At 26.3% G+C, this 23,282-nt stretch overlaps 7 protein-coding genes across 7 annotated transcripts in view; 1 reads left to right on the forward strand and 6 right to left on the reverse strand.

Annotated features, from left to right (window-relative positions):
- Positions 1 to 305: 305 nt before the first annotated feature.
- DICPUDRAFT_149760 (uncharacterized protein) lies at positions 306 to 1,917 on the reverse strand (the record flags this gene model as incomplete). The annotated part of the gene is made up of 3 exons (XM_003285821.1): positions 306 to 615; positions 678 to 812; positions 875 to 1,917. The coding sequence occupies 3 exons, from the start codon at positions 1,915 to 1,917 to the stop codon at positions 306 to 308; spliced, it is 1,488 nt and encodes a 495-aa protein (XP_003285869.1).
- Positions 1,918 to 2,939: 1,022 nt separating this feature from the next.
- On the reverse strand, positions 2,940 to 7,549 carry DICPUDRAFT_76778 (uncharacterized protein; the record flags this gene model as incomplete). Its single annotated transcript, XM_003285822.1, has 6 exons — positions 2,940 to 3,203; positions 3,273 to 3,475; positions 3,749 to 4,539; positions 5,547 to 5,605; positions 6,473 to 6,628; positions 7,511 to 7,549. 6 exons carry the CDS (start codon positions 7,547 to 7,549, stop codon positions 2,940 to 2,942), a joined length of 1,512 nt encoding a protein of 503 aa, XP_003285870.1.
- An 847-nt stretch (positions 7,550 to 8,396) lies between these two features.
- DICPUDRAFT_76779 (uncharacterized protein) lies at positions 8,397 to 9,311 on the reverse strand (the record flags this gene model as incomplete). Its single annotated transcript, XM_003285823.1, has 1 exon — positions 8,397 to 9,311. One exon carries the CDS (start codon positions 9,309 to 9,311, stop codon positions 8,397 to 8,399), a length of 915 nt encoding a protein of 304 aa, XP_003285871.1.
- Positions 9,312 to 10,601: 1,290 nt separating this feature from the next.
- DICPUDRAFT_149765 (uncharacterized protein) lies at positions 10,602 to 11,431 on the forward strand (the record flags this gene model as incomplete). The annotated part of the gene is made up of 2 exons (XM_003285806.1): positions 10,602 to 10,850; positions 11,426 to 11,431. 2 exons carry the CDS (start codon positions 10,602 to 10,604, stop codon positions 11,429 to 11,431), a joined length of 255 nt encoding a protein of 84 aa, XP_003285854.1.
- Positions 11,432 to 11,824: 393 nt separating this feature from the next.
- On the reverse strand, positions 11,825 to 13,231 carry DICPUDRAFT_149766 (uncharacterized protein; the record flags this gene model as incomplete). Its single annotated transcript, XM_003285824.1, has 1 exon — positions 11,825 to 13,231. The coding sequence occupies one exon, from the start codon at positions 13,229 to 13,231 to the stop codon at positions 11,825 to 11,827; it is 1,407 nt and encodes a 468-aa protein (XP_003285872.1).
- A 180-nt stretch (positions 13,232 to 13,411) lies between these two features.
- Positions 13,412 to 18,993, reverse strand: DICPUDRAFT_149767 (uncharacterized protein; the record flags this gene model as incomplete). Its single annotated transcript, XM_003285825.1, has 3 exons — positions 13,412 to 14,926; positions 15,007 to 16,222; positions 16,295 to 18,993. 3 exons carry the CDS (start codon positions 18,991 to 18,993, stop codon positions 13,412 to 13,414), a joined length of 5,430 nt encoding a protein of 1,809 aa, XP_003285873.1.
- A 1,499-nt stretch (positions 18,994 to 20,492) lies between these two features.
- Positions 20,493 to 23,282, reverse strand: part of DICPUDRAFT_94040 (dihydropyrimidine dehydrogenase) — a gene marked incomplete at its 5' end in the record, with an annotated part of 3,444 nt that continues 654 nt past the window's right edge. Inside the window, one exon of the mRNA XM_003285826.1 lies at positions 20,493 to 23,270. Within this exon, the coding sequence (XP_003285874.1) occupies positions 20,575 to 23,270 (2,696 nt within the window). The 3' untranslated portion in view covers positions 20,493 to 20,574. The remainder of the gene's footprint in view (positions 23,271 to 23,282) is intronic.

Consider the following 23,282-nt stretch of genomic DNA (forward strand, 5'->3'; position numbering starts at 1 on the left):
GTGACAAATAAATCTTGATAATCTCATATTTCCTTTTTCTCCCCAACCAGATCCCTTTAATTTAAAAATAAATTTTAATATTGATTTTAAAAAATATATAAGCAAAAGAACTTACCCAACTTATTTATAATAATGGTTAATAGAAAGATATAAGTAAAAAAATTAGTATTATATTGTTTATTTTTTTTGAATGATTAATAGTTTTGGTAACTTACGAATTTCTAATAGTATAATAATCAATACCATCGATTGTTCCGTATCCTGATATAATATTCTAAGGTTTTAGTAATTTAGTAAAATTTAAATTATAAGTATAAATACTCACCAATAAGAGTAACTGCGTGGTCAATATTTCCTTTACCACATGCAGCATCGTTATATAATCCACTTTGATAAAGTTGGAAAGATCTTACACCTGCTTGTAAAGCAACTGCTATGGGGCCTACTCTTGTAAGGGCATCAGTCATAGATCTTTCATTATTTATATTTACATATGAATTTATACCACCATTTTTTGAAGTTGGTCTACATGTACCTTCAGAATTAGTATATGGATATCCTGTTTCTAAACTTACTCCTTTATTTGCTCTGATATAATCATAAACACCTGTAAACCTATTTACTTAATATAATTAGTATGGTTGAGACTTTGAATAAGATTTATTTTGTATACTTACCAACCACCTGAACAACCATTGTTACCTTGGTTTCTTGTACAATCAACAATTTCTTGTTCACTTAATCGAGCCTGAATTCCTTTTTTAGATAAAGCACCTTCTAGTGCTGTTATACTTGCAAAAGCGTAACAAGATCTTTAAAAGGAATTAAAATAGGTATATAAGATTTAAAAATAGTATCTATTATTTGTACTTACCCACAACTTCCTTGGTTTTTAACAGGTGGAAGAGATGAGGACCAATCAGCACTAGCTGTTGACATTAATAATCCTGATTTATTGGAGGGTTGGGTTTTATTTGAATGGGATTCACATCTTGTTTCTACTTGTTCCAAATCTGTTATGTTATTTGCTTTTTTGATATAGGAAAATGAAATAGAATCATTTACTGCAATAGTTGGTCTCCAATGTGGTAGTCCATACTTATTTGAACCTATAGTAGAAACTTCCCAAATGCTAGTTACCTCTAAATAAAATGTAAAACTATTTATTGTTGACGACCCTAAATTATGAATAGTAGCTTTAACATTGATGTATTTTTCATTTTGAGTGATCCATGAGGTAATGATCTCTTGTTGAACTTGAATATTGCATATGTTGGGATATGGTGATGGGGTTTCAGTTGGGATGGGTGTTTGTGTTTGGTTCATCATTTCTTCGATTTCTGTTGTGTTTAATTGAATTAAATAGGTTTGGGCAAACTCCTCTGGTGAAATATCTGCAAATTCATTTAAACCTATTTTATAAGTAGAGTCGTTTTTTTTGCTGTGTTGTTCAATATATCTATAACTATCTTTAAAGATTTCATATGACTTGTAAAAATTATTAGCTGTATAGGTTTTATTATAATCATTTGACCATTTAATAAACTCTTTTTGATAATTGAATTCTCTTTTTCTGCATTCTTTACCATAGTACTCCAATAAACATCCACACACATCACGATGATGATGATAATGATGTCCTTTATTTTTACTAATATCTTCATTGTCTGAATTATCATCTATTGCTTCGATTTCTAATTTATCTTCATAATATTTACATCTATTGCATTTTTCATCTTCAATATCATCAAGTTCTACATAGTTGTCATCTGTGTGTTTATTTATTTGTACTTTAACTTTTACAATAACCTCTATATCATCCTCTTCATTTTCTTCTCTATAATTAAACCTACTATGTGAAATAGTAATAGATAATGTTATAATTAAAAAAATAAAAAATACTGTTTTAATTTTCATTCTATATCAAAAAACAATTATGTTTGATTATATTTTATATATAAATTTAGTGTAGTGAGAAAAAAAAAATAAAATAAAACAAACCATTTTATTAATTTATTTTATCTTCAAACCGTAAGATTCTCTTTAATCACATTTATTATCACAAAGAAATTAAACTGCAAATTATAATCTTCAAGGAGCCAAAAAAAATAAAAAAAAATAAAAAATAAAAAAATTAAAAAAATTAAAAAATCACATTGCGTGATTAAAAAATAAAAACATTCGATTTGATTAGTTTAGGGATAATATCTTTTATTTCTACTAAAAATGTTTAATTTTTTAAAGTTATAGTATTTAAATAAAAATATTAAAAAATTATAAAATGATTATAGTTTATTTTGGTGGATACCCTGATGATTGGTGGTGGTAAAGTGTGGTTATACTGCTGGATTATGGCTTTGGTTGTGACATGAAAGTACTGCGGTGGAGTTAATGGGTTAAATAGCTGACATATTTTAAAGAAAAGTGTGATTATGATTTATGTTGATGGATACCCTGGTGATTGTGGTTCACTTTGTATTGTATTGATTTGAACAATATCCCCAATATTTGATTAGACACTTTAAACAATAAACGTATTGATATTGAAAATAAAGAATTTGAAACTAAATAAATAATAAAAATATTAGTTTCTTTGATATTCAATTATAATTATAATTATTTTAATGTTATAATTATATTTACCTTAAAATTTTGCTTTCTTATTGATTTTGGAACATTTCGTTAGTTTTTACTTGTCATTTTCTGAGCTTTTTTCCGAGGGTTGAATTGAATGATGCAATATTTACTACTAATAGTTGATTATGATGTGATTTTTTGTTGAATTCCTTTTTGGATGATGATGTTAACTATTTTTATTTCATCGATTTTAATATTAAACATGGAATGAAACGATTTAATTAATAATTTCATCGAATTCATTAATAGAAATATTGAATGAACCGATTTAATTATTAATTTCATCGCCTTCGATTTAATGATTAATCGAGATCCATACGGTCAACAGATTCTTCAGATTCTGAAATATCAAATAAATTGTTATTATTTATAAAATATTCATCTGGAAGATAGTCATCAGGATCAAAATTATTTTGGTAATCATCGTGGTATACGAATTCAGAATTGGAGTTATCATTATGACCAGATTGGGAATTGGAATCTGATCCATAATCGTTTTCTTCATCGGAATCATCATCAGGTTCTAATAAAACATCATTGATTGATCTTTCGGCTTGACCCTCTCTCTGCAATTAAATAAAGAAAATAAATTAATATATTTTTTATTATTATATAAATATGAATGAATGAGTTACTTTAATACGATAAAATTCTGCTCTACATAATGGACAAGTATTATCTTCTTTGCACCATTTATGGATGCATTTGTAGCAAAATTGATGAGAACAATCGATAGTGGAGGCATTGGTGGTATTTAATTTATTATAGCAAATACTGCACTCGTTATTATTTTCTTTTTCTAAACGCTCCTTTTCTAATCTTTGTTCTTCTAATTTTTCTCTTTCAATACGTTCTTGTTCAAAACGTTCTTTTTCAATTCTTTCTTTTTCAGCACGTTCTTTTTCTAATATTTCTTTTTGAATACGTGCTCTTTCTATTATTTCTTTTTGAATACGTTCTTGTTCTAATCTTTCATTTTCAACACGTTCTTGCTCTAATCTTTCTTTTTCCAACTTTTCCTTTTCAATACGTTCCTTTTCTGCTTTATCTCTTTTTAATTTTTCTTCATTAGCAGAATTGAAAATTGGGGTATTTGATGGTGTTGATGAACCTGTACACTTATAACGAGATTGGTCCTTATTAAATGATGGGTAATCTGATTGTAGATGTGCACTTTGTTTGTTGGTAGTTGGAATGCTTGTTGGGTTCACCTGCGGTATTGAAACGAGAATGAGCACTATTAAATACTGGGTATTTGATTGTGCCCTTGATGGTGTAAAAGGTTGTTGTGGGCATTGTTTTTGTATATTGGCTGATGGAGAATTACCAGTAGCATTATAACGTGATTGCTCTCTATTAAATGTTGGGTAACTATTAGAACTTGCTCTTGTGGAATTTTGTTGTGGTTGTGTGTGTGATTGAATGGTTGTTGGGAAACTATCAGCAGTATAACGTGAGTGATTTTGATTAAAAGTTGGGTATGTTGTTGATTGCATTGGTTGTTGTTGTTGTTGTTGTTGTTGTTTCTCGTATTCCTGCATTCTTTGAAATAGTGATCTAATATTGGGGATTGATGCAGTGTGTTTTGGTTGTGGTGGTTGTTGAGGTTGAAATTGTGTTCTTGGGAGTGTTTGTTGTCTGGACTCTTGTTCCCTTTGTAACTGTTCTTGCTTTCTTTTTTTCTCCTGTTGTTCTTGTAAGAAACCTTGCTCCTGTTGTTGTCTTCTAAACATTTCTTCTTGCTCTTGATGTTGTTTTCTTCTTAAAATTTCTTCATTTTGTACATTTTGATGTTGATTGTACAATGGAGCAGAAATGTTATAATAAATTGGAGTTGAGTTTTGTGGAAGGGTACCGTGATTGCCATTGCTATTGGCGCTGGAGTTTGTGTTTGTGTTGTTGCTATTATTTAAAAATTTAAAAATAAAATAAAGTGATAAACCAATGATACAAAAACAAAAAATAAATAATAAATAATTCATTGTTGATTTTAATGAAATGTGATTGAGTGATGGAAAGGGAGATTTGGATTATTTATAAATTATTAAATAAAAAAAAAAAATTATTGCGGTTATTAAAATATATAATTGTATTGGTATTATAATAAATTAAAAATAAAGCTATATAATTATTTGTATGTTAATAAAATAATAAAGAAAAAAAACATTTCTTTCAAACTATGAAAAAATTTAAAAAAAAAAAACAAAAAATTAAAATTAAAAAAACATAAAATTAAAATTTAAATTAAAAAATATAAAAATGATTATAAAAAATTAGTGGGAAAACTCCCACACAATAAATATATATTTTATTTTTTTAAATCAAAAATTTTGACCATCTTGAAATTTTAAATCTGTAACTGTTGCTGGAATTAAATCAGGTGTTAATTGATACTTGATGTTATTTAAATACAAACATTTTTTTTTTAAAAAGTACCTGTTTCTTGTTATTTGTTACTTACATCTGTACCTGTTTGTTGTACCTTACCTTACCTTAATTGTAAAAATAATAATGTTATATTTTATTTTAATTTATATTTAAAAAATCCAAATTGTAAATTTTTATACTATATTATTTTTTGATGTCGAAGTTAAAAAGTTCTTTTATTCTATTTGAGGTAAATAATTGCTGTTACTATTTCTTCTATTTATTTTTCTATTAATCCAAATTCTATAATTGTTATTTGAAATAAAAATATACTTTTTGTTACTGCTAAAAAATATTTCATCATCATTTGAGAATCCAACCGTATTTCCATAATCAATTTTTTATTTACTGGTATATTATATTATTTATTTTATTTTATATAAAATATCACACTGAATTTCTACATTTTCCAAGATAATTGATATATTTTTAATGTTACATAATAATACTATTTATTCTATTTTTTAATCCAAAATACTTACCTTATAATCATTATACAATAAATCTGATCTCTTGAATATTCCAATCTACTCGAATATTTCTGAAAGTGATAAATGAAAATAAATTTTATAAAATTATTTTCTTTAATTACTTTGAGTTTTTTAATAATTTTTAATATCAAAATAAAAAAAATAAAAAATTAAATTCGAATTTAAATAAATAATCTATAACTATTTCCTAAAGTATATAAAAGATCAAATTCAAATTAGGTTTACCTTTCATTGTACAAAAAAAAATGTAATAACAATTGGTAATCATCTAATAACTTTTTAAAAACACCCAACAAAAAAATTTTAAAAAAATTTTAAAAAAAAAAATTGATTTATTTTTGGTCCCCAATTTGTGAAAATATTTAAATATTTTAAATTTTTTATCCACATCATAATTCAAATATATACTTATATATTTAAAAATATACATAATAAAATACAATTTATTAAATTTATATAATTATTCTAAAAAACAGTTATATAATTATATTTACTTGATGGCTTTGATCAGCCACTTAATTTTATACCACCCACCGTAAAGATACCATCACCAACAAGAACTTTAAAAAAAAAAAAAAGGTTAAGATACAAGCACCAATAAGAAAAAGGTACTTTAAAAAAAAAAAAAGGTGAAGATACCAGAAACAACGAGAGACAGGTAATAATATTTGTATCAAATATTATGTAACATTCAAGCATGTTTTCATTCAACTATCTTTTTTTTTTATTGAATGATTTTAAGGTAAGTATTATGGATCATTAAAAAATAACAAGTAATATGGATCATACAAATATCAAGTATTATTTAGAATAAAAAATATCAAATATATTAATATGTAAATATATAAATAATAGAAGAATTATATAAAATAAGTTTTAACTTTTTTTTTAGGTAACTTTTATTTTTTTTTAGATACATTTGGCCATTTTATATAAAGAGTGTTTCCAGCAAAGGGAGGTTGGCTTTTTAGAACAAAAAATTTATTCTTGATTGGTGGTCTCTCCAAGGATCTTTTAAGTTCATGTTCAGCACATTTAGCATAAGGTTTTTTGCCACTACACCAGTTTTCTACCTATAAAAATAAGGAAAAATAAAATTTGTATATTGTGATGTATGTTATATATGCATGTATCAATAAAAAAAAAATTGAACCATTAAATCGTTAAATTTGAAAAAATAAAAAAAATAAAAAAAACTAAAATTATATTGTCACAAGAGATTAAAATATTTTTTTATTTATTTTTTTCAAGGGGGATAAAATATTTTATATGTAAAAAATAAATTTTTTTTTTTTTTAATTTAATTTTTTTTTTTTTATCAAAAAGTCGAGATAAATTCATGACAGACAACCCTTGGAAAATTTAGGATCATCCTAGTTTTAAACCTCCATCCTGAGCTATAATTAATTTTTATCTTTTTTTTTATTACTTTTCTTATTTTTTTTATTTTTATTATAATAATATAATGTTTTAACCCTTAAAGTGTCGTAGTTTTTAAAATTAAAAACCTTGGGGTGGCCCAACTTTTTTATATGTAAATTTTTGAAAAAAAAATAAACTGTTTATTTTTTTTATTTTTTTTTTTAATTATCGAATTTAAATTTGTAATAGGGATTGTGATAAATAGTATTCAAAAATAATGAAGATGGAAGCCATGGCAACGACATGTGGTTTCAATTGGATTGTTTTTAGCAGAATATAAATTTCCTGAAAGTTGTGGGTTGAAACAACACAACAAACATTTTTTTCTTCTATCGATAATTAATAGATACATAATAAACTCTTTGATAAGTTCTTGCTCTTTGATCATTTCTTTGTGGATTTATAACCATCTTTGAGGAATCAACGTAGTTGTGACAATTATTATACAACCATATTACTATTGGTGTTGATTGATAAACTGCTGGAAAACATCACCAGTTCTATTGGAAGCAACTGATATAATAAAAAAATACATTACTGTTGTTGTTGGTATTATTGTTATTTGTATTCATTTTTGCGAAATATGTAAATCCTATAATTAAATAGATATATAATAATAATTAAATAGATATATAATAAAAAAATCAGTTAACAAAATTTTAAAAATTTTTTTTTTTTTTTTTAAAAATTTTTTAATTTTTTTTTTGGGTCCACCCAATTTATAATACTTTAAGGGTAAATAAAACTATAATAAATAAAACAATATGACCTATTCAATTTGAAAAAATTAAAATAATTTAAAATTTTATTAAGATGGGTGTAACCATTCAAAAAAAGAAGAAATAATTGGATGCAGATGATCAACAATTAAAACAATTTTGAGAAACTATTCATTAAATGATCCAATTCAACTCAAAAAATATCCAGATAGTAAAATAATTATTAAAGATTAAATTGAAATGGTTATTAAAAATTTATTATCTAATGAGATATATCATAATAATACAAATTAAACGATATCTTCGGAAGAATTATACAATTTTTTTTATGTTAATACAAATAGATGACATATTTTATGGTACTGATTGATAAGTATGGTCCCAGGCTTGGCGAATATTGCTTTAATTTTTAAGATATTAATGATTTGCAAGATAACTTTCCAATTAATAGTTTGGAAATTTTTCAAATTTTTTACAAAAAAATAGAATTGATGTCATATTGATCCCAAAATACTCTATAGACCTCATAATTATTGAAAATTAATTATGAGTGTTAAAATACGTTTGATTCATAAGATTATAGGGAATTCTCAAAATAAGTTATATAAAAGTTTAAATTAAAAAAATTAAAAAAATTAAAAAAATTAAAAAAATAAAAAAAATAAAGAAAATTTATGATTTGTTTGTGGTAAATATGCATTTATTTATTATTTTCTGTTAGACCGAATTCTGGATCTGATTTGATTTCACGGAAGATATTGAGAACAGTACCTTTGAATTGATCAATATATTTCTTAGTTTCAGGATAAAGATTATATACATTTTTTACATCATTAATATATTTAATAATTATTTTTTTATCATGAACATGAACATCATTATTTCTATCTCTACATAAGGTACTGATTACATCTAATTTTCTTCTTATATCAGAACTAACTTTTACCTCATTGCTTTTGAATGTGTCTATAGTAAAGTTTTTTCCTTGATCTTCATTGATTTCTGGGATTAAATAATATTCTAAATAGAATTTCATTACGGTTATCAATTGGACATCACCACCCAACTCTGCTGCAGTGCTAACTACTTTTAATTCATCACGATTTGTGTCTTTTTCAAGTTTTGTAAGTCTTTGGAATAAATCACCAAAATCATTTTGAAGTACTTTAATTTCTTTATCTTGAGATTCAATCTTTTCACCCTGTTCTTTGATTTTTTTTTTTTGTTTATCAACACGATACTTGAGATTATCATTTTTATTTCTAAGCGATAATATTTGATTTTCTAATTCTAAGATTTCGTTTCTTAAAGTTAAATTTTCGTTTTTTAGTTCCAGGCTCTCATTTTTTAATTCCTCCACTTTGCTTTCTAAAATTTTTATAATTCGATCTCTAGAGATACCCAAAATAACATTACTACCACTATTACTATGTCTTTTGATTCCATCAATTTGTCTTGGGGTTTTATTGATAATTGAAAAGTCTTCTTCACAAGAAAGTATTGGGGATTCTATTTTTGGGTCTTCATCATTATGGTTATTATCACCACTATTATAATTATAATTATTATTATTATTATTATTATTATTATTATTATTATTATTATTATTATCCATTGTAAAACTACAACTATTTTTTATTTAAAAAAAAAAAAAAGAAAGATAAAAAATAAGTGTTAAATAATGTTAAAAAATAAATTATGTAAAAAAATATTTGAGAAAATTTTAAAATTAAAAAAAAAAAAAATTAAAAAATTAATAATTCAAACAAATTTAATTTATTTTAATTTAATTATTAATATTTTTATTAAATTAAATTAAATTTAATTAAATAATTTAAATTGAACAAATAAAATTAATATAAAATAATTTTTTTTAATTTAATTTTTTTTATTAAATTTTGTTTGTCCATGGACTAAAGATAATAAAATTAATTTCCATTTTAATCAAATTGATGTCGAAGATAGTGATAAAGTTCAGAATCTTTTAACATGTTTATACTTCCACAATTTATAGCTTATTTCTTTTAGTTGCTTTTTTTATTTTATTATCTATCTTAAAATTCAAAAAGAGTGATTATTGATTATACTTTTTTCCTATTTCTTTTTACTAAAATTTCTTATATCTTTATTGTAGTTGTTATTTTTTTGATGATGGAGTTATGTTTTAGCGCTAAAGATATGTATCGAAAACTTATAATTTTTTGATCAAAAAATTAAAAAAAAAGAATCAAAAATAAATAAAACAATTTTATTTTAATTATTTTTATTATTATCGAAATTAAAAAAAAAAAATTTTTAATTTAAATAAAAAATGCTAAACATTATTTAATAAAATTACAATTAAAGTAATGTATTATAATTAAAAATACACGATTTATATTAAGGATTTTTTTAGGATCGAGTTTTCTTTAGAAAATTTAGGATCGATCCTGAGCTATACAAAAATCATCATTTTTATTAAAAAAAATTATTTTTTTATTATAAACACCCCAAAATCATCATTTTTATAAAAAAAAAAAAAAATTAATATAAATATAAAATATTAAATATTATTTAATAAAAATACAATTAAAGTATTGTATTAATGGTTTTTATTTATTATATTTAAAAATACACGGTTTATATGAAGGATTTTTTTCGATCCTAAATTTTAGGAAAAAGGATCCGGATTTTCATTAGAAAATATTGGATCAATCCTAGTTTTAAACCTCGATCCGATACTATAAATACATGTACCACCACCACAACAACAAGCAACCTCATCCGTATACCCACCAGAGTCATCCACCCAGAATTCGTTGAAGGACCTTCAATTGAAGAATATAACGAAGAACTTGGTGAGTGGGTAACAATATACACATCACCCTCGTCATCATTTGCACAATCAACACAATCAAATAAGGGAATGGGTGAGGGGCCATCAATTGAGGAATTTGATGAAGAACTTGGTGAATGGGTCACAGTCTATACCTCACCTTCATCATTCGCACAACCCACACCAGAACCAACACCACAACCAAGTACACCCACCACCTCATCAGCCTATCTACATTTCTATGCACCAGAATCCAAGTACTATTTTACAGGTGCATCAACACAATCAAATGAGGGAATGGGTGAGGGCCATCAATTGAAGAATTTGATGAAGAACTTGGTGAGTGGGTCACAATTTACACCTCGCCTGCATCATTCGCACAATCCACCCCACAACCAACACCAGAACCAAGTACACTACCACCGCATCAAATTACCCTAAATTCTATGCACCAGAATCTAAATTAGATATTTCAGGTGCATCAACACAATCCAATGGGGAAAATTTTTAAGAATCTTTTAAAGAATTTGATGAAAAACTTGGAAAATGGGCCCAATACACACCACAATATATTATCATTTAAAAAACCCTTGGTATTTTAAATATTAAAACAAAAATTGTAAAACACTCCATTTCAGATGATGCTTCAAAATAATCTCAATATAATTTAGGTAAAATATCTTTATTGTTTATATTATTTTTAATATTAAACCATTTATTAATATTTATTTTAAACATCTAGATATATTCTAAATCTCACTCTAGACGATATATATTAGCTTAATTGACTTTTAAATATGTCAATAACCACAATCAACAACCCACTTTGTTTTATATTTTTTTTTCGGTTTTTTATAAAGTAAAAAATTGTAAGTGTTTATAATATTTTATATTTAATGTTTTTTATAATTTAGTATTAATATAATTTTTAGTTCTGTAACTGTATCAACTCTATAATATAAAATAGGGTAAAGACTCAAATAGTACTGTATACCAGGGATTGCAATCAAATCGAAACTATTGAAGTTTTCTATTTAGATCTATTCTTCTTCTACCCACGAATATAAACTATTGAATACCAGTAAATACTTTCCTTCAAAATAGAAATTTGGTTTTTATTTTTAAATAAATTATAATAAAATGAAAAAAAAAGATTATAAAAAGAAAATAAAGATATTTTAATTAAATTTGTAAAAAGTTTTCTTTTGATTATGTTTGATTTTAATATCAAAAAAAGGATAATATAAAGTTATATATTTTAGAATAATTGATTTTTTTGAAAAAATGAATCTGACTTTTTATTTTTTATTTATTTAATTTTGATAGCTTCTAGAAACATTAATAATTGTATTATGATGGCTGACTATTTGAAAATTTAAAGATTTATTATTATTTAAAAAATCATATGAGTGAATGAGATTAAATTCATTAATTGAATAGTGGTATGATTTAATTAAATCCAAAGTTAAATTTAAATTTAAATTGATGTCAAATATGTTTGAAATAGAATATAGCTCTATGCTTGAAAAACTTGGCTGTTTTAATATTAATAGTAAATTTAAAAAATCTTCTGAGTTGTAATATACCAAGTGTCTTATGGTTCTATTTATTAATAAAATATTTGCGATTGTATTTGCTCTTGATGCACCTGTTAAAACTAGTTTTGAAACGGTTTTATTTTCTTTGATACCCTCAACTAAATTGATGTCGATTTCGTCATTTATATTTATTATAAATGTTTTAATTCTGTTTAAAGGACTTGAAAGTATTGCTCTACAACCTTTAGTGATATCTGGAACTTCGATCCCATGAAGATTACAAAAGCATAGACCTGACCTGCACCCATGATTATAAACAAATTCACATAATGTTGGTTGGTTTAAAAGACATGATATTATATGATCCCAAAGTTTCTTTTTACTTTCACCTTCAAAATAGGAATTTGAAACTTTTAAGAGTCTTTTAGCTTTTATTGAGAGAACAAAATGATCTAGTTTTGATAGTACCGAAGAGGATGAGTTCGAGATGCATTCTTTTGGAAAAAATATATTGTCAATTGTAATCTTATTGTTTTGGGTCGATTTGAATTCGAACGAAAAAGAAATACCATTTTCACAATAGAAATCTGTGTAAACAATAGACTTTAGGCCAACTCTTTTTAGAAAATTGTATAACGGAACTAAAGAATTGCAATCTGTAGTTTTTAGAACTTTAATTTTCTCTAAATCTTTTTCATAGTTGACAAATTTGAAGTTTTCTGTAAATTCCGATAAAGAGCATAATAGGTCAAATCGAAAATTAGATGGATATATGCTAATTGATCTTAATATATTAATTGAATCTATATTATACCCAGAGCTGATTAAAACTTTATTAAAAACATTTTCCCCAAACCGGCCTGTTTTATAATCCATTATATAATCTTGAACTAAGCTATAGTATATCTTTGAATCTTTTCTTTTAATTAATTTGAAATTACTTTTATTCGCTGCAGTTTCAATTAAACCTTTTAACATTATATAGTTTTTGAAACTTAACTGACTTGATAATATTTTTGATACTAAACTAAAGAAATATTTTGAAACTAATGCATATTGGATTACTTCGTTATTGTTTGTAAAGGGTTTGATTGGAATATAAATAGTAATTTCAAATTTACTATAAATATATTCTATTATTGTTTTTAAAATATATAAAAATATATAGTTACAAAATAACATTTCAACTAATTAATATTTATATTATAATTTAAATTATTTTATTAATATTGAAAAAACAATTAAAAAAAAAAAATTTTTAAAATTATTAAACACATTTTTCCAAAATAAATGTACCTGTGTGATTGATTGGGTTTTTATAATAAATAGTTTTTTTTTTGTTTTTTATTAATGTTTTATTTTTTATTCTATTTCTGATCTTTCTGCGTTTCTTGGTTCACATCTTAAACTAATTTCATAAAGTGGTTTTTCTGCTACTATTTTATAATCTAAAAAGTATTGTTGTATTGCTGGTACTGGGTGGAATTGATATGGGAATAGAGTATAGTTTTGTAATACTGAAATTGTTTTTTTGTATAGTTCTAATTTTTTAAAGTTAATTTTGTTATCATACATTGCTTGATTACCTTCATCGATAAATACCAAATCTGATAAATGGAAACCCATGAAAGGAATTGCTGGTGGTTGAGCATTGGCTAACTCTGCTCTATAGTTTTTCATTGAGGACTGAGTAGACATTAATTCTTCTAACTGATCTAATGTATCTCTTAAACTCTTTGATAATTTACTCTTTGTGAATTTTAGACGGAGGATTGGTGATGAATTTAAACCTGAAATAATTGCCATCAAGAGATGATAGTTTTGCAATTCATAAAAAGCATTCGCTATCTTTACCATTTTGCCATAAACAAATGCTCTATCTCTTAGTTTTGGTTGATTTAAAATTGTGAATGATACAAAATTGGAAACTCTATTGAATAGACCAACTACAGACATAACACCCGGACCTCCATTTGGCTTAGCCCAACGTTGATTTAAAAGTTCTGATGTTTCTATTTTAGAGTATAATGGGAAAGTTAAAAGTGAAAGTTGTCTTGCAATCTCCATTTCGTCCATATCAATAAACGAAATAATATTTGAATCGATCTTTGGTATCTTTGGCTTTGGAAGATCACCAGTTGGTATTTGAATAATAGATGGGTAGATTTTAGTGGTTAAATCCATATAAAGTTCAGTAAGCTCTTTGTGACCATCATCTTCAATTGATTCTGTTGGCATGTGTAGTCTAAGTAAACCTATAACCTCTTCTCTATTCTTTGGTGTTTCAATTTCTAACCATGATTTAATTAAAAGTCTAGTCTTTCTTTGAATAAGTTTACATTTTTCTTTATCTAAAAGTGATGGAGCTGTGTGTCTTTCTAATAACTTGCTTAAAAGTGTAGTTGGGGTGGTAACTGATCTATATGTACTAAGGAAAATTGATTTAATATCAGATTCTTGTGATTCTGGATTTGTTAATCTTTCAATAAGTTTATTCAATGTAATTGAAGCAATCTTTGATTCTTTTGTAAAAGTGATATTATCTGGTGAATCTTCAGGTTCGTCCCAAACGTTGGAGTCGGTTGGTAAATCTTTTTGCTTTGATGTTAAAATTAAATAGTCACCATTGTTAATTGATTGATCTCTTAAACAATTTTGTCTTGATAATAATTTGATCTTTTGGCTTGATGAGTCTGATAAATAAAGTGAGTAGTTTAAAGCATTTAGTTGGTGTGGTGTGCAGATCTTTTCAATAACTTCTGAAATTGTAAAAGTATTTAAAAATTGTTGATTTTCATTATTTGGAATTGCTATACCACTTTCAATATTAATATTTACAGAGACTGTTCTTGGTTTAAATTTAAATTGTACAATTGACTAAAATAATAGAAATTAATTATTAAATACTATAATTATTAAATATTTATAAATAAAATAAAAAAAATTTGGTAACTTACACATTTCATATCGCTGTGATCTAATAAAGTTTTTGATGGGTCTAACCAAGATTCTTCAACTAGGGTTTGTGATAAATTTGATTGTGATGTATTTGGAATATAGCAGATTCCATAATCTTCAATGTTGATTTTCAAATGAATTTCATTTTTAATTTCATTCATAATAGCTGAAACTGGGATATATGGATTAAACTTCATTAGTTTTTCTGTACCACTAAATGAGATTCTTAATGGTCTTTCCATGAGTTTAATTTCAACAACCATTGGTTCATTATTTGGGTTAAAATCTAATAGTCTATTATTTAGTGGATACCAACTTCCTTTGCTATATTCTTCTAAATTTGCAAAACAATAAATACCATAAATATCGGACTCGTAGTCTTCTTCCTCATCATCGATAAGAGATGATGTTTTTCTTTGGAATGCTGCTGAATTTGAATCCAATCTAGTTCTAAGATGATGAACGATTTCAAAACATTTCAACTGTGGGTCGATTGTAAAGCTTTTAATTTCGTTTGTAATGTTGTTTTGTAAAATGTTGATATTGATTGGCTTCATCTTAAACTCTACAATTTCATTACTGAGACCATTTTCAACTAGAGTTTTGGTGGGATCTACCCAACGAGATTGTGTACCTGAATTTTGTAAAATAGTATCTGCTGAACCTATAGCTGGAACAAATAAACCATATCTTTCAATATCGTATTTTATTTGATAATTGGATTGAATAAATTGAATAACATCTGCATATGAGGTCTTTTCATTAAGATCGATTTTTAAATCACCATAACCTGCGGAAACCATTACTACTCTAACGAAATCAGTTGTTTCTTTTGATTGTTTTGAAAGGTCACTATCTTCATTGCTCATTCTCTTTAAAACTTCTTTTCTACCAATTTTCTTTACCAATTCACTCTCATCACTATCTAAAACCTCTTCAAATAAATCTAACTCGAAACGAAGTACATCATGTTTGTTGCTGTTTAATCTAAGATTTGAAATGACTTCTAAAATACCAACTTTTAATAATGAACAAATAACTGAAAATCTTTCTTCTAATACTGAAAATGAATAAATTAGGAAATTAATAATTTTGAAAATAGTTGTTTTAGTTGATAAGTCAATTGTTGAACTCTTTAAAATTGCTACTAATGGTACATATGGTGAGCTTAATCCTTTAACTTTTTGGAAATTAACCAATGAATCTAATACAATACTATTTTTTTTAAAAAATGAATGAAATTAATATTTAATTTAAACTATAGTAATTTAAATTAAAAAAACTTACCTTGTGCCAATTGTTGGCAATCTTAAAATTTCGTCAAAAATGTCAATAATTATATCTATAATATATTTACTATTTGAACTTAAAAACATTGAAATCATATTGATAGAGTTGTGAGTTGTAATTACAGATTTTGCTGTATATTCGATTAAAATCTTCATACACAATAAACAATAGCCAACCTTTTCTTCATCAAATTGTTCATTTGCATGATCCAAATTGTATTGAAGAATACTGACGAATAGTTCAATACCATGGAAACCAATAAATAATGATACCTCTGGACCACCTTCTTTTAAGAAATCGTGAATCTCTTTAACTAATGAGATATCAGTTTTAATTGATAAGTTATCAATATAGAATCTAGCTGGTTGAAAATGTGGACTCTTTGCAACAGCACCTGCGACAGAGGATGATGATGATAATGGTGGAGGGATACTACCATTTGCACTTACATTAATTGGAGTTGATGAACCACTGCTTGTTTTTAAAGGACCATTCACTAAATTTAACATTTTTAATGTTGAATTTCTATATTGTAATAAAAGGTTCCATTTTTGCTCCTTAGAGAGTTTTTGAAGGGTCTCCCTCTTCTTTTTAGAGAAATCTTGTTCTTCCAAAAGCTGGTCAAATGAATTTTTAAATTTGGAGAATGATGGTACACTTGTAGTTATAGAATCACTTGAATTGATTGGTGATGGATTGGTTGAGCTTGGTGCTGAATTACTATTATTATTGATAGTACTATTACTTGAACTATTCATGCTATTAGTGCCATTGTTATTAGATGATGGTGTGTTATTACCAGATAAATTAAATTGTGACATTGAATGACTTAATAGTTGTGGTGATGAAATAGAAGGAGAATTTGAAATTGATGATGATGTTCTTAAAAGACCTAAAGCTGGTGAATTAGTACCGCTGCTAGTAGTAAGACCATTTCCTAAATCTTGTTGTTGTTGTTGTTGTTGTTGAATTAAATTACCCAATGATGCAGGTAATGTATTATAGCTAGAACTAACTACAGGTGGACTTAATTTAAATGCATTTGTTGGTGGCAAAAATACACTACCTCTTCTTTGCTTAGCACCAGCACCCTCTAAACTTGCAAATTCACCTAATGACATTTTTTGAATATCATCTTCAAAATCCAAAACAGTACTATTTACAGTTATTTGGCTGGTTATTGGACTTGAAGAATTACATGAGGTGGATGCAGCAGAAATATTCTGGAGATGCTTTTGTTTATGAAAATCATCCTTTTCGCTTTCTAAATTTGATGAGTTACCTCTAAAGAGTGATCTGGAAATGGTAAGTTGGTTATTTTTCTTTTTAGAGAATTTATTGATGGCTGCACTAATTGAGGTGCTTCCACTTAAATCTGGTGTCATTGAGCTCTTACTAAGAGATCCATTAGAAGAAATAGAACTGTGGCCAGTTGAGCCATTTATAGTACCAAAATTTGATTTATGCTTTATAAGTGATAATGAACCTTCTTGTTTGATTAATTTTAAGTCAGTACTTGATAAAGGGTTTTCATCCAATGATAATCTTAAAAGCTGTGTTAATAAATGAATCTCCTCTGGAACGCTCTTAAATTCGTTATTGTGAAGAATTAAAATATTTAATTTTTGAAGTTTTACAAAGTCTGTTGGTAAAGTTGAAATTTTGTTGTATTCTAAATATAGTTTTTTAAGATTTACGATTTGACCAATAGTTGATGGCAATGTTGTAATTTTATTTTCAGCTAAAAAGAGTTCGGTTAAATTATTTAATTGACCAATTTTCTCTGGGACAACCTCAATATCATTATCTTGAAGTTTTAAGATTTTTAATGATGTTAAATCTAAAATATCGATTGGAAACTCTCCAAACTTATTGTGTTGCAACTCTAATCTTTCCAAGGTGGGCAATAAACTAACACCCAGAGTATGATGTGATGAATTTATAGAGATTTGATTACAGGCTAAATTTAGACGATGTAAGTAATTTAATGTACAGATGCTTGCAGGAAAAGATGTAAAACGATTTGATTTTAAATTTAAACATGTGAGTGAAGATAATTTTGTAAATGATGCTGGAATAGATGATAAAGAGTTACCTGAGAGATCCAATACTTTTAAACTTGTTAAATCTGTGATGATAGAGGGGAAAACAGTAAAACTATTATTTGATAATTTTAACTCTTCTAATTTACATGCTATATAAGGTTGATTGGTACCATTATTTACAGAGGAGCCACCACACATTTGAACATTGATGTCAGTCAATTGATTATTATCTAATATTAATGTCTTTAGATTTGGTAATACGAAAACACATGATGGAAAATCAGTAAAGTGATTACCTGAGAGATCCAATTTAACTAAACTTTCGTTTACTACTGATGAAATTGATATCATAGTTGATAGTCTATTAGCCTGTTGTATGATTGGTGGGGGTAGAGACCAAGGTAATGAATTTAATTTATTATCAGTTAATGACAACTCCAAAAGATATGATAACTTGGTTATATTTGCTGGTACTTCTTTTAATTTACACTCTTTTATTGTTAAGTTCTGTGTTAACGGATAACCCTCTACTAATTGATCCATATAACTCACCAATTCCTTGGTTTTTAATTTACAGTTATCTAAACAACATGATATTGAATCTATTCTATATTTTCCATTATTAAAATTTATTGAGTTAACATTCCCCATTATTATTTTCTAAAGTTCTAAAATTATTTTTTTTATAAAATAAAAAACTTTATTAATATTTATTTAAAAAGCTTATGATTAAATAAAAATATTATATATTTATAAATTAATTAATTTAATAATAGAGAGTGTGTTTTTTTTGTAGGTTAATTAATATTTATGATTTAAAAAATAATAACACACAAACAAAATAAAAAAATAAATAAAAAATAAAATAATAAATTATCTTTAAAAAAAAAATTTACTTTTTGTTATGATTGTTTATAAAAAAATTAAATAAATTTTTATATGATATAATATAATTAAATATTATACTACTTTTTAATTTTTATTTTTTTTTTATTTAAATTATATATCTAAATAGTTTTGATTACAATAAAATAAAATTAAAAATAAAACAAAATTAAAAATATAACAAAATTAAAAATAATATGAGTTACAGTTGGTGGAGGTTATCTTGATGTAAAAAAAAAAAATAATAAAATAAAAAGCAAAATGAAAAAACCAAAAAAACCCAAAAAAAAAAAAAAAAAAAAAAAAAAAAAAAAAAAAAGAAAACAATAAAAATATTTGTTAACAAAACCAAATCGTTTAATGTTATTTTAGGGTACTATTGTAGCACATAAATACACACATAAATATGGGAAACTGAGATATATTGTAGATAAATAGATAAGGAGTGGGTGAGAGGTGTGTGAGAGAAATAAAAAAATTTTATGTCTTTTTTTCTAATGTGAATGAATATAAAATCTTTATTGTAATAATATTTATTATTTCTTTTTTTTACATACCTGCAATACTTTTTTGAAAGATATAGAAATCAATATTAAAGATTGTCACTAATAATAATTATCTTATATATTAATAGCGATAAAAAAAAAAAACAATAAACAACTACTATTACTATTACTGCTACTACTACAACTATTAATAGTTTTACACAATAGATTTTTTAGAAACTATATTTGATATTAAGATTATTGTTATTGCTATTATTGTTTAATTTTATTGTTATTGCTAGTATAGCAATATATTTTTTTATTTTTAAATTTTTTTTTCAAAAAAAAAAAATTATTTATTTAATTTTAATTTTTTTTTATTTTTCCAAAATTTTTATACAGATTTTTTATTACGTTTTTTTCCACAGGGTAGAAACTATTTTTACTCTAAATTTCGCCAAAAATGATATATTATTAATTAATAAGATTATTTTTCCATAAACATCAGAATATTTGCTGATCCAGATTCGTTTTTACTTTATTTTTTTTAAAAAATTATTTATTTTTGTGTTAATATATAACCTATTTTATTAAATTATTTATTAATATATTTGAAACAATTATTAATTATATTTAAAAATATCAAACTCCATTATTATAATTTAACAAATTAATTAAAAAAAAAAAATTTATTTGAAAAAAAAAAGGTATTAATTAATTTATTTGAAAAAAAAAAAAGAAAAAGGAAATGATCATTTTTGAAAATTATGTTGTGTAAGTGAGTATGTGGATGTTAATTATTTTTACAAATTTTTTTTTTTTTATTTCTTTGATTGTTTTATAGTTTTTTTTTGAGCCCAATTTAGTTCGAAACAATTAAACCACGATCTGGTTTATAAACAGTTGTACGTGGAACCATGGTAATACAATCTGGTACTGGACAAACAGAAAGACATAAATCACAACCAGTGCAAAGATCGGTGACGAGTGGAATGTGAGTTTTACCGTCAAATTGAATAGCTTGATAACCTGAATCATTACAAGTCATATAACATTTACCACAATTAATACATTTATCTTCATCAACAATAGCTACAACTTGTTGATCACGTCTGAGGTCATCGTGACGACCTATTCTTGGGATAGCACGATTGATTTGATCTTTAATAGTTGGGACTGGAAGGGTTGGGTTTGGTGATGGTGTTAATGGATTGGTTACTTGTAAGAGATCCTTTGTTTGTTTTTCTTCAGTATCAATTCTATTACGTTCTAAAAGGTATTTACCGAATTTTGGAAGTCCTTGAAGTTTTGGATTTCTATTGATAACTTCGTTTGGTGGTGATTGACCGTCCCATTTGAGGAGATCTTCACGTGATTGCATGTAGAGGTAAGTCTTGAGACCAGTAATATAATCACCAACGACGGTGAAATCTTGATTTTGAACTGATGAACAAATTTGGACTACAGAGGCACCACAATGAAGGAATTGAATAGTGGCATCAGCAGAGTCACAACCACCAGTGGCCATGATTGGATAGTCTGGAAGAGTTTTTCTAATGGATGAAACAGCACGAAGAGCCATTGGACGTGTGGCATTACCCGATACACCACCATATGTTGTACGTTTTTCATCACCAATAGCTGGCCATGCGTTAGAATCACCTTTGAGACCCATTAAACCTGAAACAGTATTGATAGCAGTAACACCATCAGCACCACCATCATGAGCAGCTTTGGCAATATCTTTAATTTCGGTGACATTTGGTGTTAATTTGGCAAAGAATGGAATTTTAACAGCAGCTCTAACCCATTGGCAAATGTGGAAAACTAACTCGGTATCTTGACCACAAGCTAAACCCATACCCTTTTCACCCATACCATGTGGACATGAAAGATTTAATTCTAAACCATCAGCACCGCTAGCTTCAGCTTTTTTAGCTAATTCAGTCCAATCTTCCTTATTGAAACCACACATAATTGAGGCAATAACGATGTGTTTTGGGAAGTCACGTTTTAATTCAGTAACTGCTTTACACCAATAGGCGCATGTCTTTTCAGAAATTAATTCGATGTTTAAGAAAGCACCTTGACCTGGACCGAAATGGTGACCACTGGTAGTACCTCTAACAATTCTTGGTGAGCAATTAGTAACAAGATCTTTATCTAAAGAGAAAGTTTTAGTGACAGCAAAACCCCAACCTTGTTCGAATGATCTACGAATCATAGCAGCAGAGGTAGCTGGTGTAGCTGATGCAAGACCAAATGGATTTGGGAAAGTCATACCACACATTTCGACACTGATATCTACTAAATCGATTGGAGTGAAAAAGTTTGGTAATTGTGGAGTGTCTGAAAGAATTGGAATACCATGAAGGGCTTGAAGATATTTGTGAATGTTCCATGAGGCGGTTTTACCATCATTAACAGCTTCGACTGTGGTACCATTACCAACTAAATCACCACCACAGAATACCCATTCAGCAGTTTTGGATTGCATAGTTAATGGATCAATATCGGCAGTGCCCCATTTATTAAATGTTAATGGCTTACATGAATCAGCAACTGAACCAATTTGACTACCAAAAGCTGAGATAATGTAGTCACATTTAACTCTAAAGAATTGGTCTTCATCAACAGCATAGTTTCCATCGTCACCTTTTTCGGTTTTATAGAATTCCATTGCAACAACTTTACCATCACGTTTAATTACTTGTTTTGGAAGGACATATGGAAGGAATTCACAACGTTCATCTTTGGCAATATCAACTTCTTCTGGAACGGCTCTCATATCAGAGAAACCTCTACGGAAACAAACAGTGACACGTTTAGCACCACAACGGAAAGCAGATGTAGCACAATCGAAAGCAGTATCACCAGCACCTAAAACAATAACTCTACCATTTAATTCTGGTAATTTTGATTTACAACCACACATACCGGCCTTTGAAGCTTTTGAAACAAGTGGAAGGAATTCTTTTGAGGTGTAAAAACCTTCTGGGGTTGTTAAACCATTGAAAACTGGATCAATTTTTGGCTCTGGCATACCAATACCTAAATAGACAACTTCATAACCTTGTTGGTGTAATGATTCAACAGTGAAACCATTTTCACCTAAACGCTTGCCATATTCAACCTTGACACCTAAATCCTTCATTAATTTAATTTCAAATTCTACAACTTCGTAATTGAGACGATAATTTGGGATTTCAGCGCTACTTAAACCACCTAAATATTGTTCTTTTTCAAAGATTGTAACGTCACTATAACCTAAACGAGCTAAAAAGGTACCACAACTGATAGATGTTGGACCACAACCAATTAATGCAATTTTGGCTTTATAAGATTCTGGTAATTGGTCAATTGGGGTTAATGATGGATCACGGATTTGTGGAATATTCATCTTTTTGAAAACATCAGTTGCAAATTGTTGAAGACCACCAATATTAATTGGACCTTCTTCGGTGGCTGCTAAATTACATCCATATTGACATAATGTACTAACTGGACAAACCATACCGCAAGTTAAACCTAATGGATTATCTGAAAAAATTGTTTTGGCTGCACCATAAT

The sequence above is a fragment of the Dictyostelium purpureum genome (genome assembly GCF_000190715.1).
Source record: "Dictyostelium purpureum unplaced genomic scaffold DICPUscaffold_55, whole genome shotgun sequence".
NCBI classification, from domain to species: Eukaryota; Evosea; class Eumycetozoa; order Dictyosteliales; family Dictyosteliaceae; genus Dictyostelium; species Dictyostelium purpureum.